The following is a 19377-nucleotide window of genomic DNA, read 5'->3' on the forward strand; positions in this document are numbered from 1 at the left end:
CTGTGGGAGCCATTCCCTCATTGAGCGGAAGAAGACGGTTCAAAACAGCCGGGAATGGAGAGATCACGGCCCCCGGGGGAACGGAGCAAAGAGCAGCCTCGTTACAGCAGCTCATCGCTTCGGGACCGTGTCCGCAGATGGGCTCAGAGATCGGCATTGAGTCCGGGGGAAGTTCAGGTGAGTCGGGGGGCTGTTTGTAAGAGGCGGAGTGGATCAGGAACTGGTCCCGGAACATGGAGAGCGCGGGGGAAGGGAGAGGTCAATCTCGGGCTGTGTGTGTACAGGGTGTGTCCAGGGTAAGGGAGAGTGAATGGGAAGAAACTGCTCTTTAAAATCATAGCTGCTTTGTCTCCCCAAACCAGTAGTGAATGTTCCTGGTTTAATTCCAGTCTCACCCTGTTTGTTGTTATTGGACAGTGAACAGTGGAAACAGAGCCGGACGGTAAGGATGTGGGGAGTTATACAAAGACCACCTATTGCAGGCATCAGGTGAGAAGTTTGAAGGACACATTTTAAACAGTGGGTGTTTGGTTTTGGTTGAACGGTTAGTCCCCTGGGAGAGCGGATTATGTACAAAGGTCCCTGCCCCATCGTGTAGTCCCATTCATGGACAATTGTTGTTAAACATCCCAACACACCTGGTGTGCAGAAGCTGAGTGCTGCAGTACTGAATTGGAGTCAGACACTGACACTGTTTGTATCGCTGGTTTTCATTTGTGGATATTCAAAATGATCATTAATAGCTATTAAACTGATCACTTTTGTATTTTCTACCTCACCTGTTCTTGAGTTACAAGACATACTTTTTCTTTCTACAGGCACATCCTTGAAGGAGCCAGAAAAAATGTGATATTTCCTCTACCTGCGGCACAAGGAACAGTGCAGCCAGCTGCTTCTCACACACAGTAGGTATATTATCACTCACGAGCACAGTCACACACACAGGTCATCAGTTCCACAGTCTCAGACATTAGGAGTAGTCAGTCCCGCACTGATCCCAAGTTCCAGAGACGCATTTTCAATCCAACAGTCAAACAGAGCAGGTGAGGCAGACACTGTTCCATTTCCCCATAACTCAGTACCGCTGACAGTTAGATACAAAAATCCCAGTCCAAAATCACACTCTCAGATTGAATGGCACTGTGTCAATTTCACAACAGGGCAACATTAGCTCCGAATTAAATACCAGATAGAAATCACATATGGTACCCGATTGAAAGGTACAGAATGAATCCCAATAATGTACACCGAGATTCAAATTGAATACTAGCCCAGAACGCTCACACACATGAATTTAATAAATGCAATATTCATCCGAAAAGTGTACCATTTGCTCCAAATTGCATACAAGTCCAAAACTCTGGTACAGTATCAGCTTGAGAAATGCTGAAAGATAGTAAGCCTGAGAAACAAATTAGATACCAGTTCAGAACGCACTCGTCGTATGAGAGTTAAAGAAACAGTATCAATTCTCTTAGTGCAGACTGAGCTACACGTTACATACCAATTCCAAAATGTCACCTCATCAGTTTGCAAGATATATTATCATCCACAATCGTACTCAGTGATACAGATTTAATCGTAGTCCCAAAGTCACACAAATTATCTGATTAAAACCTACAGCATGAAATCCTGAAGTGTATCCATATTTACCAATTAAATAAGGAGTAAAACTATTTAAACATTAAGATATTAAAGCAACAGTATTGAACACCGTAATTTAATATGAGAGAATAATTATAGACAGATACAGAATGAATATCACATTCAGTCACAGTACAGCGACACAGACACAGAATGAATCCAACACTCAAAGATGCAAAAGGAATCCCAACCTCTCATACAGTACTAGGGACTGACAGACACAGAGTTAATCCCAAACTCTCAGATAAAGTACCAGCGATTGAGAGATTCAGTATGAATCCCATGTTCACACAGTACCAGACACTGAGAGATGCATAAAGAATCCCACACTAACATGCAGTATGAATAACTGCATATTTGGGATGAATTCAACACTCACATACAATACTGGAGACTGTATATAGAGATTGAGTCCCACATTCACATAGAGTAGCAGAGACTGACAGATGCCGAAAGAATCCCACACTAACATACGGTATGAGAGATTGCATACACAGAATGAATCACAAACTCTCACACACATTGCTGACAAGATACAGAATGAATCCCACACTCACACACAGTCCCAGAGACTGACAGATAGAGAATGAATCCCACACTCACACACAGTCCCAGAGACTGACAGATACAGAATTCATATCACTCGCATAGAGTAGCAGAGATTCAGAGATACAGAATGAATGTCTCACTCATGTACAGCATCAGAGGCTGACAGGAACCGAAAGAATACCCCACACACACAGTTCCAGATTGACAGATACAAAATGATTCCCACACTCACATACAGTACCAGAAAGTGACAGGAACAAAGCGAATCTCACTCACAAACTGTACCAGAGACTGACAGATACAGTATGAATCCCTCTCTCGGATACCGTACCATAGACACAGAATGACTCCTATATTCACATACAGTACCAGAAAGTGACAGGAACAGAGTGAATCACACTCACACAAAGTACCAGAGATTGAAAGATATAGAATGAATCCCACACTCACACACAGTACGACAGTCAGACAGATACGAAATGAATCTCACAATCACATTACTGTAGATTGAGTTACACATTACTTAACAGTCTGAAAATCTCATAGGGTTTGTTTGAATGATACTCTAAAAATTCCATTAGTGAAGATGGAGCTACACATTACATAGCAATCCAAAAATGCCAGTGTCAGATTGAAAGATACAGTATCAATTCCATTAATGCAGACTGAGCTGCACATTATATACATTCCTAAGTACTCATACACTATTAAACTGAAATATACATTATCAATTCCATTGATACAGACAGAACTATACATTGGTCCAAAAATCTCATAAATGATCAGACTGGAAGATACAATATCAATTCCATTAGCACAGACTGAGCTACATGTTACACGCCAGTCCAAAAACCCCAGAATGTCAGACTGATAGATGCAATATCAATTCCATTAGTGCAGGCTGTGCTACACATCACATTCCAGACCAAAAATCTCATACACTATCAGACTGATAGACACTTTATCGATTCCATTAGAGCAGGCTGAGCTACACATTACATATCAGTCCAAAAATCTCTTACAGCAACAGACTGAGAGCGACATTATCAATTCCATTAATCCTAACTCGAACCCTAATACAGGCTGAGCTACACATTACATACCAGTCAAAAATATCAAACAGTATCACACTGAGATACAGAATTAATTCCATTATTGCAGACTGAGCTACACATTAAATACCAGTCCAATAATTTCACCGGGAACAGATTGAAAGTTACATTATCATTCACAATAGTGTTCAAAGATTAAGATGTAATATTACTCCAAAACTCACACACGTCATTTGATTAAAGAAAGTAGAAAAGTTTATCCAAATTCACAAATTAAATCCGATACTGCAAACTGAAATAAGAATACGGAATGAATTCAGACTTGCTCATTGTCTCAGAGACCGAATTACAGAATGAATCCCACACTCAGATACAGCACCAGAGACTGACAGTAACAGAGTTAATTCCACACTCACACACAGTACCAGAGACTGACGGATACAGAATTAATCCCACATTCACATACAGCACCAGAGACAGGCATTTGCAGAATGAATCCCTCACTCATATATAGCAGCAGAGATTAACAGATACGGAATGAATCCCACACTCACATCCAGTACCAGAGACTGACAGTTACAGAATCAATCCCACACTCACACACATTACCAGAGACTGAGAGATACAGAATGATTCCCACATTCATTTGCAGTACCAGAGAATGAAAGATACAGAATGAATCTCAAACTCACATACAGGACCAAAGACTGAGATTCAGAATTGCTGCTTTACTCGGTCATCATTCTTTGAATCTGATGGAGAAATTGAAAGAAAGTCAGTGAAACTGCCCAATTTTAATGTTTGTCTCCGTAGAATTTACTGCCCAATAAAGTGAACACGGGTCCGGGGTCCATTCAATTCCCCTTTTGCTTTGCTCTCGCTCTCATTCAGATTTACACTGACCCCGGTTTTCCGGTTAACCACCACTTTCAGGGCTAAGAATCAGAATTTAGTTACTTCCTCTTTCTCACTGTGGAGCCAATCTCTGAAATAATTAATTACTGATCTTAATATCCCGCATATTAGCAGCACGTTCGCCGCAGTGTAACAATGCAGAATGAACGATTGGAAAAAAGAATCGGCACATTTTAAGGCTTCGTCAATTATTCCGTTTTCAGGACACACGGTTCCTGTTCAGTCCCTGCAACGGAATCAATCGATAACCTGTAATTTGTTATTTTTACAGGTAGAAGTGAAATTTGTCCATATCAGCAATCTATGAATGGGGTTTTATTCCGCAAGTGATAGACAATGTGTTTTTAAAACAGCGCTCGGAATTTGGGACGTGTAATACGGAATAACATTATTACAAAGAGATTTTAAGTCTTTGTGTAAAAACGACATGTCCGAGTAATTCACTTATTTCATAAACTGAAATTAGCGGCTTTTTTCAAATTTAAAAAAAATCGGTCAATTGGGCCAATAATTTGCTCCGTTTTCTTATTGTCGTCTCTCCGATTCTTTAAGGAATTTGGTTTTCAAACAAAGCAACCAATGAGAAGTAGCCTCTATTTCCAGCGGGGTTTGCCAGTTGGGCCTGTGGTAATTCCAGGTCCCCAATGACGGAGCTCAAACGGTTCAATTTCACAAACCCTCTCAGTATCAGTGTCAGAAACAACCGTCAGAGAGAAAATCCTTATCACAGCGGCTCAGTTTAACTTGTTCTCCCATGGAAACCCCCGGTCCCACATCACAATATCTGACTGATAAATGGAACCAAAACAGAGCATTTCACTGAGGGGTAACGCATGTCCGGGTAAACTCACTTGTAACGTTCCCTGGACAATTCAGTGCACTCAATGAGGGAAATGTTCCTCTCAGTAACCGGTGCAGCACGCCACCGATCCCACGTTACGTTACTGTGTGTTCCAGAAAACTCCTCATAATAATAAAACTATTCCCAAGCCCCATATATCCCGCACCAGTTCCCAGGTCAGTGCTCTCTCTGTGAGGCGGTGGGTGGCTCTTAGAAGAGCCTTTGGTTTGTGTCCGGTTGGAAATGGTCGAGTCGTTCAGCCGCCGAATCCATAGAGAGTGCGGCCCTGCCGTTTCAGAGCGTACACCACATCCATGGCAGTGACCGTCTTGCGCTTGGCGTGTTCAGTGTAGGTGACCGCGTCCCTGATCACATTCTCCAGGAAAACCTTCAGCACCCCGCGGGTTTCCTCGTAGATCAGACCCGAGATCCGCTTGACACCGCCACGGCGAGCCAGGCGGCGGATGGCTGGTTTGGTGATCCCCTGGATGTTATCACGAAGCACTTTCCGGTGCCGCTTGGCTCCGCCTTTGCCCAGTCCTTTGCCTCCTTTACCTCTCCCAGACATGATGATTCTTCACTCAAACCGCCCCTGAATGAAAAACTCTCGCCTTTCTTCTCTATTTATGCAGCCCGCCCCGACCTGGTTGAGAAAGGCACATTATCGGAGAGGGCGGGGAGGAGTGTTTGAATGACAGACAGAGCATGAAGTGCGGGAGGGGAGGAGACTGGCTCAGAATGACGGACAAGCGGACGTGCAACTTCAAGCTCCGCCTCCAGGAATTAGTTACCGTTCTGTCTAAAATTTTCACCAGCAACAAATGCGGAACATAAATTCAGACACAATCCTTACAGACTCCGGCTTAATATTCAAGGATATCTCGGAAAAAAAGTCGGAAAGTAAAATTTAAATTCAATAAATGAGTCCCACTACAGATCCAATACAATCTCCATCGTAACAGAATCAATCAGTGCCGCGACGGAACCGTTGGAAGAGGGAGTTTTAGTTTTCAGATTTGTAGCTGACAGAAGGCGCCCAATAGTTCAATAAACATAAATCGGTGTGGAAGGCACTCTATACCTTTCCGTGCTTGGGTCAGTATGGGACTGGATAGAATCAGGCACTGGGATGAATGGAGAATGATCCTGTGTGGGGACTGGATAGATTCAGGTCCTGGGATGGATGGAGAATGATCCTGTGTGGGGACTGGATAGATTCAGGTCCTGGGATGGACAGAGACAGTTCCTGTGTGGGTACAATGTGTTTATTAGAGCTGAAAACATTGGGAACTGGACAGATTCAGGGAACCGAATGGACAGACCCAGGTCTTGTGTGGGGACTGGATAGATTCTGGTATTGGATGGACAGACCCAGGTCCTGTGTGGGGACTGGATAGATTCAGGGACCGGGATGGTGACAGATCTTCCGTGGGACTGGTTAGATTCATGCACATGGATGGATGGAGATTGGTCATGTGTGGCTATTATGAATTGAATTAGAGCTGGAGTCAGTGTGAAACTGGATAGATTCAGGGACCGGGATGGACAGACCCAGGTCCTGTCGAGGGATTGGATAGATTCAGGGAATGGGATAGACAGACCCAGATCCTGTATGGGGACTGGATAGATTCAGGGGCCTGGATGGACAGACCCAGGTCCTGTATCGAGACTGGATAGATTCAGGGACCGGGATGGACAGACCCAGGTCCTGTGTGAGGACTGGATAGATTCAGGGACCGGGATGGACAGACCCAGGTCCTGTGTGCGGACTGGATAGATTTCGGGACCGGGATGGACAGAGACTAGTCCCTGGTCACTGTGTGGTCCGAAATATGACCGTTCGTAACCTTTGTGTCCAATCTGACCCTGAGATGAGCGTCCGACCACATATCCGCTCCATCACCAAGACCTAATTCCACCTTTGAAACATCGCGCGTCTCCGCCCCTGCCTCAGCTCCTCTGGTGCTGAAACCCTCATCCATTCCCTTGATACCTCCAGACTTTGCTATTCCAATGCTCTCCTGGTCAGCCTCCGATCTTCCGCCCTCTGTGAACATGAATTTCTCCAAATCTCCGTTGCCCTATTCGAACTCCCACCAACTCCCGTTCACCTGTCACCCATGTGCTCGGTGACTTACATTGGCTCCCATTACTTTAACCGCTGTAGTAATGTAATATATTAACGTAGACCGGGGTCAACTGTGATCAATAGGTCAGTCTCTTCAGACAGTAACCAGCCCTTTCACAGATACAGTGGGTGGCTCTGAAAAGAGCCTTTGGTTTTATCAGATTAAATCTTGGCCGATTTACTTGCTCTTGGAGCTCACATTGCTGGTTTTCTTCGGCAGCAGCACGGCCTGGATATTCGGCAGCACCCCGCCCTGAGCGATGGTCACCCGTCCCAGCAGCTTGTTGAGCTCCTCGTCGTTGCGGATGGCCAGCTGCAGGTGTCTGGGGATGATACGGGTCTTCTTATTGTCGCGGGCGGCGTTGCCGGCCAACTCGAGGATTTCAGCCGTCAGATACTCGAGCACAGCAGCCAGATAGACCGGGGCTCCGGCACCCACACGTTCAGCGTAGTTCCCCTTTCGCAGGAGCCTGTGAACACGGCCCACAGGGAACTGCAGTCCGGCCCGGGATGAGCGAGACTTGGCCTTGGCCCGAGTTTTACCGCCGGTTTTTCCTCTTCCAGACATTTCCACAATCTCACAAACACTTTCGCAAAGAATAAAGAAATCCTCCCGCACTCGCCCTTCTTATACCTTCTGGAGGAGTACAGTGGGGACAATTGTGATTGGTCCATCTGTCCTCACTCTCATTGGTTCAACGAACAGTCCAATCAGAGAGACGTTTTATTCACCAATCAATAGCCGGCAATGCGAAAAAGGCGGAAAATACCGAACTGAACCGTTTTTTTGAAATTTGAAAAGCCCGCCAATATATTTGTAACACCAGAAGCGGATTTAGTAAATAATGTCGCGTAAAGACAAAGGTTTAAAAATCTCTCTCCTTTTACTCTGTTATTCCACATTTTCCGTCACAACTTCCAGAATCTTTTACATTCCAGTTAGAAGTCGCTTCATTCTCCGTTCGCTTTCAATCCGGCGGGAATAAAGCCCCATTTTGTAACGGGACAGATTCCAGCTCAATCTTTGTAATAGTAACAAACCACGGATTGTGGATTGATCCCTGTTCACAGGAGCTGCAGCGCGAGCGAAACCGGAGCCGAGACTCCTGGTGTAAGAAGTCGAACAGTTACAGAGTCTTTAGACTATTCTGTACTCGGTGTGAAGTCCCTTTCAGCGTTGCTGCATTTCAAAGGATTGCGGTTCTGAAAGTGATATTCCGGAATAATGAACAAATAAACGTGAAAAGGAGAAAGAAATGACTGAACTCTAATCCACCGCCTTAAGACGGCTCTGAAGGGGCAGATGCGGAGGAAGGGGCGGAATATGAACGGGAATGAGAGGATCAGGGACACGATTTTTGTTCTTGGGAATAAATAAAAAGCGACGCACAGATTATACCTGGCAGTGATTATGAGAATCTTCCAGATTTCAAGAGAAATTACAAAAGCAGAAGTTATATAGAGACAGTTGGTATCAAACTATCGACAGTAAAATGAGTCCATGCAGAAGTGTCGGTACAGCGTCTTCAGAGAGACTGTGGGTGGCTCTTAAAAGAGCCTTTTTGTTTAAGTTTCTTTTTCAGTTGATTGTGGAGTTTTACTTGGAGCTGGTGTATTTGGTCACCGCCTTTGTCCCTTCCGACACGGCGTGTTTGGCCAGTTCCCCGGGCAGCAGCAGGCGCACGGCGGTCTGGATCTCCCGGGAGCTGATGGTGTGGCGTTTATTATAATGGGCCAGGCGGGAAGCCTCACTCGCGATGCGCTCGAAAATATCGTTCACAAAGGAGTTCATGATGCTCATGGCCTTGGAGGAGATGCCGGTGTCAGGGTGAACCTGCTTCATCACTTTGTAGATGTAGATGGAGTAACTCTCCTTCCTCGACTTTCTCCGCTTCTTGCCGCCCTTGGCTGGTGCTTTACTCAAGGTTTTCTTGGCGCCCTTCTTGGGAGCTGCTTTCTTGTCCTCAGGCATTTTCAAACTCAATTTCAGACCCAGAAATGATTCAAATCTGCTCCGAGCTCGGGTTCAATCGGCAGCCCCACAGCCCTATGGTAATGAGGGATGGGGGAAGGCATGTTGTGATTGGCTCATTGGGAGTGATGCTCTGTCACCGTTTCCTTTCACTCTCTGATAGGTTTCTTCAAATAACCAATCAGATTTAGAACCTGCCACCAACCACAAACACGCTCACACTGCACATTGTCCGGTTTCAGCAATTTGTTCCGAACTGTTGCAGTTCTGCTTCCGGCCAGTAGATGTCCCCAAACCCCGGGTCATTGAAGTTTACAGATGAGAGAGGGACAGAATATAAACTCATTCTTCACATTATATTGCAAGAGTTGGATTTCGAAAAACTCCGAATGGAGAACATTTTGTTAGACCAAACATTCGTTGTAATGCTGTATTGAATGCTTGTAATTAATTTAGGGTGTAGAGCCTATAGTGAGGAAGAATCTAACAAAATTCAAGAAGACTTCAATAAGCTTGCTGAAAGGCGATGTAAATGGCCATTGAATTACCATAAAGAAAGTTGTGAGGTGGTGCATTTTACTAGGGGGATTAAGGAGGCCACGTACTGCTTGGAAAATAAGAGTCTAAATGGGGTAGAAGAGCAAAGGGGTTTAGGGTTACAGATTGACAAATCATTAAAAGTAGCAACACAGGTTGATAAGGCCACAGAAAGCAAACACAGAGGTTTATTTCTCGAGGAATAGAATTGAAAAGCAGATAAGTTATGTTGAACTGTAATTTAAACTTTCAAACCTTCTGTCAAACTGTTAAACCTTCCCTTTCTGAAATCCGTGCCATCTATTCTTTATTATATTTTCGGTTTCTAGATGTTTTTCTGTTGCTTCGTTGAGTAAAAGATTCCATGATTATTCCTACCACCGACCTTTAGTTAACTGGTCTATAGTTCCCTGGACTTGTTCTATCTCCTGTTTTAAATCATAAGAATGCTATTAACTTTCATCTAGTCGTCTGGTACTATTCCTTTTTGTGATTATTTTTTCCTATATATGTAACAGTGCCTCTGCTATCTCTTCCCTTGTTTCATTTAATATGTGCGGATGCAATCCATCTGGACCAGGAGTTCAACCACCATTTTCAACATAAATGTCTTGATATCTTTATTGACCTCTTCCTCTAATATGAAATTCACCCTGTTAATCTCCCGGGTAAATACTGAGCAAAGTAATAATTCAATATTTCTGCCATTTCGCTGACATTACCTGTGAGTTTATCTTATGAATCCCTGAGTGGCACTCAAGATATTCTGATATTCTTTCTGTTATTTTTGTGTCTGTAGAATAATTTACTATTTCTTTTTACATTCCTTGATAATTTGATTTCGTGGTTCCTGTTTGCTTCCCTAATTATTTTTGTGACTTCTTCCTAACCTCTTCCTAACGCTTTTGTCATCCTGTTTTTTAATATCTATGAATGAGAAATTCCACCAGCTTGTTGTGTCTTTTCAGGGGCTGATGTTTGGGAACTATTTATTGTCTGTGATTAAAATGCCAGAAACCCAAAGGGCGCAATTCAGTCCGAAATTCCACAGAAACACACTATATCCACCTCCGAGTGAAATAAGGCGCTATAATAGTGAGTATAGCTGCCTTCCAAACAGTTAATTCCAACAGGTTTGAATCCCAGCCCGCTCAATTCAGAATCACCAAGACTGGAACCGAATTTGATGATGTTCAGAGCGATAATTTTTCCAAACGGGTCTAATTTATATAAAAAATACTTTTAGAATTCATTTCTGCCCCCATAACGTTGAATTTAACTTTGTCCCTTGGTATTATTATTTGTCCTGACCTGTATCGTGGATACGAGACACAATTGCCCACATTCAGTGAAATTAATTGATTTTCTGAAGTTTTTCCCTCTGCTGATTCCCGTTCCTTATTTAAATTATATCGGATTAAACTTTCTGATCTATAGAAGGGTCATAGTCCTGAACCGTTAACCCGAGATTCAATTCTCCACAGATGCTGTCGGACCTGCTGAGTCTCTCCAGCAGTTTCATTTTTATTTTTTTCTATATTTTATCCCTTTCACTTTTGACGGTCGCAATTAAAACTTCCAGCTTTGTGCTCAGTTTTTATATGTGTTTTATTTCGATTGATTTGAATTAATCTAAATCGTGTCCTGAGAAATCAGAAAGAAATATTGCGCAATGTAGAGTGAAACATAATGTGGAAATTGATAACTTTTCAATGAGCGAAACAAAAACTTTATTATGAATCAATTGTCTTCATTTTTCAATGTCAAAATATGAAAAAATACGAGAGTAGAAGTTACAGAGAGAAACTATTTCCTCACATTGCACTTTGTCCTGTTTCTGTCACAACGATGTGAATTTGTTCCAATCTGTTACAGTTCTCCCTTACGGCCAGTAGATGTCAGACTCTATATTCATTCTGTATCTGTCAGTCTCCAGTACTGCATGTGAGTGTGAGATTAATTCTCTATCCGTCAGTGTCTGGTACTGTGTGTGAGTGTGGAATTCATTGTGAATCTCTCAGTCTCCAGTACAGTCTGTGAGTGTGGGATTCATTCTGTATCTGGTACAGTGTGAGAGTGTGACATTCATTTTGTATCTGTCAGTCTCTGGTAACTGCATGTGAGTGTGGGATTCATTCTGTATATATCAGTCTCTGGTACTGTGTGTGAGTGTGGGATTCATTCTGTATCTGTCAGTCTCTGGTACTGTGTGTGTGAATGTGGGACTCATTCTGAATCTGTCAGTCTCTGGTACTGTGTGTGAGTGTGGGATTCATTCTTTGTCTGTCAGTCTCTGGTTCTATCTGTGAGTGTGGGATTCATTCTGTGACCGTCAGTCTCTGATATTTTAGCTCAGTGTGGGATTCATTCTGTTACTCAGTCTCTGGGACAAAATGCAAGTCTAGATTCTTTCTGTATTCTTATATCAGGTTAAAGTGTGTTGCTTGAAACTGTATCTTTAATACATTAATGTATGCACAGTCCTTTGTCTTGCGTTAATTTGTAAATATGGATACACTTATGGATTTTGTTTTAATCAAACAATGTGTGAGTTTTGGTGTGGGATTACATCTTAATCTCTGTGAAGACCATTGTAAATGATAATGTACATTTCAATCTATTACTATGAAATTATTGGACTGGTATTTATTAAGTAGCTCAGTCTGGGCTGGTGGAATTGATACTTTATCTTTCAAGCTGACACTGTGTGATTTTCGGATGTGTATGTAAGGTGTAGCTCAGTCTGCATTAATGGTATTGATAATGTATCTTTCAGGCTGACACTGTGTGCTATACTTGGACTGGTGTGTAAGGAATAAATCAGTCTGCACTCATGGAATTGATGCCGTACTTTCAGCATCAGCTTGAAGAGAATATTGGACTGGTATATAATGTGTTGCTTAGTCTACACTAATAGGATTCATACTGTATGTTTCAGAATGATAATAAATATACGAATTTTGGACTGTATACAATATGTAGCTCAGTCTGCACTAATGGAAGTGAAACTATGCCTTTCAGTTTGATACTGAATGTGATTTTTGGACTGTATATAATGTGTAGCTCAGTCTGCACTACTGGGATTCATATTGTATCTTTCAGCATGACCCTGAATGTTTTTTTTGGACTGTATAAAATGTGTAGCTCAGCCTGCACAAATGAAATTGAGTCTGTATCTTTCAAGCTGACACTGATTTTTTTTTTGAACTGGTATGCAATGTGTAGCTCAGTCTGCACTAATAGAATTGATTCTATCTCATTCATTCTGATACTGTATGAGATTTTTGGACAGGTATCTAATGTGTACCTCTGTCTACAGTAAAGAAATTGAGATTGTATCTTCCAGTACGTTACTGTATTCAAATTTTGGAAGATATCTAATGTGTAGCTCAATCTGCACTAATGGAATTGATAGTGTATGTTTCAACCTGACACTGTATACCAGTCCTGAAATCATATTCAATGTGTAGCTCAGAATGCAGTGAAGATATTGATACTCTGCCTTTCAGTTTGACACTGAATGTGATTTTTGGACAGGTATTTAATGTGTCGCTCAGTCTACACTAATGAGATTGATACTGTATCTTTCAGTCTGCTACTGTGTGAGATTTGTATACTGGTATGTATCGTTTAGCTCAGCCAGTACCAATCAAATCGAAACTGTATCTTTCAGTTTGAAAGTGAATGTCAGTGACAGGTATCTAATGTGTATTTCACTCTGTCCTGATGGAATTGATACTGTATCTTTCAATCTGACACTGAGATTTTTGGACTGGCATGTGATGTGTAGCTCAGTCTGCATTAATGGAATGGATACTGTGTCTTTCATTCTGATACGCTATGAGAATTTTGGATTGGTATCTGATGTGTACCTCAGTCTGCAGTAAAGGAATTGAAACTGTACATTTCATTCTGATACTATGAGGTTTTTTGGACAAATATGTGAGTCAAACATGGGTAACATCTGAACTGCTATCTAATTTGTATCTCAGTGTACAATATTGGCATGAATACTGCATCTTTAAACTCATAATGTGTGTGAGTTGTGGGCTGATATTTAATTTGAATCTTGGGGTACACTATTGGGAGTCATTCTGTACATAACAATCGGTACCATGTGTCAGTTCTATCGGGTATTTAATTTGTAGCTAAGGCTGAACTAATGTGAGATTGACACAGTGCCTTTCAATCTGATACTGGGTGTGATTTTGGACTGGGAATTAATTAACTGCGGTCAGCGTTACTGAGTTGTTGTGAAATGGAAATTCCGTCAGTCTCTCCTGCTCTGTTTGACTGTTGGATTGGGATCAGTGTAGGACTGACTATTTCTGCTGTCTGAGACTGTGGGTCTCATGACTTGTCTGTGTCTCTGTGCTTTGTTTTTGATAATGTACATACTGTGTGTGAGGAGGAGCTGGCTGCACTGTTCCTTGTGCCTCGGGTGGAGGTAACATCACACTGATTCTGGGTCTTTCAAGGATTTGACTGTAGAAAGAGAAAGTATCTCTTGTAACTCAAGAACAGGTGAGGTAGAAAATACAAAAGTGATCAATTGAATCTCTGTTAGTAATCATTGTAATATCCACAAATGAAAACCAGCGATACAAACAGTGTCAGTGTCTGACTGCACTGCAGCACTCAGCTTCTGCACACCAGGGGTATTGGGTTATTTTACAACAATTTATTGAAATCTAGACACAACCCAACCCCTGCACTGATCCATGAATGGGACTACCCGATGGGGCAGGGACCTTTGTACAGGTCAGCTTTCTAATCCCCTCTCCCATGGGACTATCCGTTCAACCGAAACATAACAGCCGCTGTTTAAAATGTGTCCGTCACACTTTTCACCTGATGCCTCCAATGGATGCTCTCTGTCTAATTCCCCATATCCTTACTTTCCGGCACTATTTGCTTTTCAATAACAAACAATAAAGGTTAATGGGCAGGTTAAAAAAAATCAGATTTGAATCCTGCCACCAATCAAAAACACGCTCACACTGCACATTGTCCGGTTTCAGCAATTTGTTCCGAACTGTTGCAGTTCTGCATCCGGCCAGTAGATGTCCCCAAACCCCGGGTCATTGAAGTTTACAGATGAGAGAGGGACAGAAGATAAACTCATTCTTCACATTATATTGCACGGGTGGCATTTAGAAAAACTGGGAATGGAGACGAGCTACAAGTACATTTTGTTGGATCAAACACTACTTGTAATGCTGTGTTAAATTTCGGGAGTATTGTCTATACTGAGGATGACTGTGACAAAATCAGCTTGCTGAACGGCCGTGTGAATGTCCATTCAATTTCAATATAGAAAAGTGTGAGGTGCTACATTTTGCCAGGGGGAATAAGGAGGCCACGTACTGCTTGGAAAATAAGAATCTAAATGGGGTAGAGGAGCAATGTAAATCGTGTCCTGAGAAATCAGAGAGAAATACTGCGCAATGTACAGTGAAATATAATGGGGCAAATTCACAACTATCGAATGAGTAAAACAAAAACTTTATTATGAATGAATTGTCTTCATTTTTCACTGTCAAAATGCGCAAAAATACGAGATAGAAGTTACAGACAGAAACTTTCCTCACATTGCAGATTGTCCTGTTTCTGTAACGACAGATCATGTGAATTTGTTCCTCTCTTTTACAGTTCTCGCTTACGTCCAGTAGAGGTCAGTCTCTGGCATTGTATATGAGAGTGGTGTTTATTCTGTATCTGTCTGTCTCTGGTACTGTGCGTGAGTTTGGGATTCATTTTGTATCTATCAGTCTCAAGTACTGAGTGTGAGCATGGGGTATATTCTGCATCTGTCAGTCTCAGGTACTGTATATAAGTGATGGATTCATTCTCTATCTGTCAGTCTCTGGTGCTGTATGTGAGTGTGGGATACATTCTGTACCTGTCAGTCTCTGGTGCTTTCTGTGAGTGTGGGATACATTCTGTATCTGCCATTCTCTGCAACTTTATCTCAGTGTGGGATTCATTCTGTAATTCAGTCTCTGAAACAATGTACAAGTCTGGATTCATTCTGTATTCTTATTTCAGTTTACAGTATCGTATTTGAAACTGTAACTTTAATACTTTAAATCATATACAGTTCTTTGTCGAGTATTTAATTTGTAAATATGGATACACTTTTCGATTTTCTTTAATCAAACAACGTTTATGAGTTTTGGAGTGGGATTACATCTTAATCTCTGAACTCTATTGTGAATGATAATGTACCTTTCATTCTGTTCATGGTGAAATTACTGGACTTGTATGTAATGTGTAGCTCATTCTGCAATACTGGGATTAAGCCTGTATTTGAGTCTAACACTGTATGATATATTTGGACTGGTGAGTAATATGTAGCTCATCCTGCAATAAAGGAATTGATACTGTATCCATCAGTCTGATATTGTATGAGATTTTTGGACTGGAATGTGAGGTGTAGCTCAGTCTGCACTAATGGAAGTGATACTGAATCTTTCAATGTGATACTGCATCAGATTTTTGGACTCGTATGTAACATGTAGCTCAGTCTGTGCTAATGGAATTGATATTATATCTTTGAGTCTGACATGGTAAGAGATTCTTGGACTGCTCTATATTGTGTGGCTCAGTCTGCACTAATGAAATTGCTACTGTATCTTTCAGTCTAACATTGTATGAGATTTTTGAACTGGTATGTAATGTGTAGCTCAGTCTGTACCAATGGTATTGATACTGTATTTTTCATTATAATACTGTATGAATATTTAGCAATGTATATAATACGTAACTCAGTCTGCACCAGATCTTTCAATCTGACACTGAGATTTTTGGATTGGTATGTGATGTGCAACTCAGTCTGCAGTAACATGACTGTGAGATTCATTCTGTGTCTGTCAATCGGTGGTACTGTGTGTGTGTGTGTGTGTGTGTGTGTGTGTATGTGATTCATTCTGTATCTGTCATTCCCTGGTACTGTGTGTGAATGTAGAATTCATTCTGTACCTTGGGTCACTCTCTGGTACTGTGTGTGTGTGTGTGTGTGTGTGTGTGTGTGATTCATTCTGTATCTGTCAGTCTCTGGCACTGTGTGATTGTGGGATTCCTTCCGTATTTCTCAAATCCTGGTAATGTGTGTGAGTGTGGGATACATTCTGTATATGTATGTCCAAGGTACTGTGTGTGAGTGTGGAATTCATTATGTTCCTGCCAGTCTCTGGTACTGTCTGTGAGTGTATGTTTCATTCTGTATCTGTTAGTCTCTGGTATTGTCTGTGAGTGTGGGTTTCATTCGGTATCTGTCAATCTCTGGTTTGTATGTGAGTGTGGGATTCATTCTGTATATGTCAGTCTCTGTTACTGTGTGTGAGTGAGATTCAGTCTGTTCCTGCCAGTCTCTGGTACTGTGTGTGAGTGTGGGATTCATTCTGTATATGTCAGTCTCTGTTACTGTGTGTGAGTGAGATTCAGTCTGTTCTTGTTAGTTCCTGGTACTGTCTGCGAGTGTGGGTTTCATTCGATATACACCTTCGCTGGTACTGTGCGTGTGTGTTAATTTATTTCCATATATGCAGTTTCTCATACTGTATGTTAGTTTGGGATTCATTCTGAATCTCAGTATCAGGTAGCTTGTATGAGTGTGGGATTCATTCTTTACCTGTAAGTCTCTTGCGCTTTATGAGTGTGTGGGATGTACTCGTTATCTGTCAGTCCTTGTCACTGTATGTCAGTGTGGGATTCATTCTGTATCTGTCAGTCTTTGGTACTGTGTGAGAGATTGGGATTCCTTCTGCATCTGTCAGTCTCTGGTACGTTATGTGAGTGTGAGATTCATTCTGTATCTGCCGATAATTTTCTCTCAGATTATATTATTGCATTCAATGCTGTAGCTTTAATATCTTAATGTTTAAATAGTTTTTCTCATTATTTAAATGGTAAATATGGATACACTTTAGGATTTGATGCTGGAAGATTTCAATCAGATAATTTGTGCGCTTTTTGGACTATGATTAAATCGGTATCTCTGTGAACACAAATTTGAATGATAATGTATCTTTCAAACTGATGTGGTGATATGTTTGGACTGGTATGTAATGTGTAATTCAGTCGGTGCTAATAGAATTGAAACGGTATCATTAAATCTCAAAATGAGTGTATTATAAACTGGTATCTAATTTGTTTCTCATGTTATGCTGTCACAGCATTTCTCAATCCAATTGTTTGTATGAGAGTTTTGGACTGGTATGCAATTTATATCTCATGATGCACTATTCGAATCGAAACTACATGTATTAAACTCATACGTGTGTGAGAATTCTGGGCCAGTATTCAATTTGAATCTCGGGGTACATTATTGGGATTCATTCTGTACCTTTCCATTGGATTTCATGTGTGATTTCTGTCTGATATTTAATTCGTAGCTAATGTTCCTCTACTGTGAGATTGACAATCTGAAAGCGTGACTTTGGACTGGGTTTTTTGTATCTACCTTTTCGGGTAGATACTAGTAGATACTGAGTTAGGGCGAAATGGAAAAAGCGTCTGCCTCAACTGCTCTGTTTCCCTGTTGGATTGAAAATGTGTCTCCGAATCTTGGGATCAGTCTGAGACTGAATAATTGTGATGCCTGTGACTGTGGAACTGATGACCTGTCTGTGTCTCTGTGCTCTGTGAGTGATAATGTACCTACCGTGTGTGAGAAGGAGCTGGCTGCACTGTTCCTTGTGCCTCGGGTGGAGGAAACATCACATTTATTCTTGGCCCTTCAATTATTTGCCTGTTGGAAGAAAAAGTAACTGTTGTAACTCCAGAACCAGAGAGGAAGATAATACAAAGGTGATCAGTTTAATCTCTCTGTTAATGATCATTATGAAAACCAGCCATACAAACAGTGTCAGTGTCTGAATCCACTGCAGTAATGAAGCACTCAGCTTCTGCATATCAGGTGTGTTGGGCTGTTTTAGAACAATTTAGTGACATCCAGACACAACCCAACCCCTGCACTGATCCATGAATGGGACGACCCGATGGGGCGGGGACCTATGCACAGGTCAGGTTTCTAATGCTCTCTCCCAGAGGACTAAACATTCAACCGAAACCAAACAGCCGCTGTTTAAAATGTGTCCTTCACACTTCTCACCTGAGGCCTGCAATAGACGCTCTTTGTATAACTCCCCACATCCTTACTGTCCGGCTCTGGTTCCACTCTTCACTGTCCAATAACAATAAACAGGGTGAGACTGGAACTAAACCAGGACCATTCACGACTGGTTTGGGGAGAGAAAGCAGCAATGATTTTAAATAGCAGTTTCTTCCCATTCTGACTCACTTACCCTGGACACACCCTGTGCACACACAGCCCGAGAATGACCTCTCCCTTCCCCCGCTCACTCCATGTTCCGGGACCAGTTCCTGATCCACTCCGCCTCTTACAAACAGCCCCCGGACTCCCCCTGACCTTCCCCCGGACTCAATGCCGATCTCTGAGCCCATCTGCGGACACGGTCCCGAAGCGATGAGCTGCTGTAACGAGGCTGCTCTTTGCTCCCTTCCCCCGGGGGCCGTGATCTCTCCATTACCGGCTGTTTCAAACCATCTTCTTCCGCTCACTGAGGGAATGGTGCCCACAGGCCGAGCTGGGGGAGGGGAGCGCGCATGCGCTCTTCTGCTCACCAATTATCAGCTATGGGGGCGGGGCTGAGTCACGCATGCGCAGATATCTGTTTTAATTCCCAATACAAAAATCGATGGAAACTTTCCCCAA

General features: G+C 42.2%; 1 protein-coding gene and 1 long non-coding RNA gene across 3 annotated transcripts; both read right to left on the reverse strand.

The window, feature by feature from the left end:
- Positions 1-7307: 7307 nt before the first annotated feature.
- LOC137312666 (histone H2A.J-like) lies at positions 7308-7697 on the reverse strand. Its single transcript, XM_067979182.1, has one exon. The coding sequence runs from the start codon at positions 7695-7697 to the stop codon at positions 7308-7310; it is 390 nt and encodes a 129-aa protein (XP_067835283.1).
- Positions 7698-11344: 3647 nt separating this feature from the next.
- LOC137312683 (uncharacterized) lies at positions 11345-19240 on the reverse strand. Of its 2 annotated transcripts, none has more exons than XR_010960785.1 (3): positions 18947-19240; positions 18304-18390; positions 11345-14123 (listed from the first exon to the last, which is right to left on the reverse strand). It is a non-coding gene; the product is annotated as an uncharacterized lncRNA (long non-coding RNA). The 2 variants fall into 2 exon arrangements; XR_010960786.1 differs by lacking the exon at positions 18947-19240 and adding an exon at positions 18754-18826.
- Between the last annotated feature and the right edge of the window lie 137 nt (positions 19241-19377).

This window comes from Heptranchias perlo, unplaced genomic scaffold (genome assembly GCF_035084215.1).
Source record: "Heptranchias perlo isolate sHepPer1 unplaced genomic scaffold, sHepPer1.hap1 HAP1_SCAFFOLD_43, whole genome shotgun sequence".
Taxonomy (NCBI): Eukaryota; Metazoa; Chordata; class Chondrichthyes; order Hexanchiformes; family Hexanchidae; genus Heptranchias; species Heptranchias perlo.

Bases quoted from the DNA above. Each gene is read 5' to 3' on its own strand.
- LOC137312666 (XM_067979182.1), bottom strand. From the start codon at position 7,697: ATGTCTGGAAGAGGAAAAACCGGCGGTAAAACTCGGGCCAAGGCCAAG.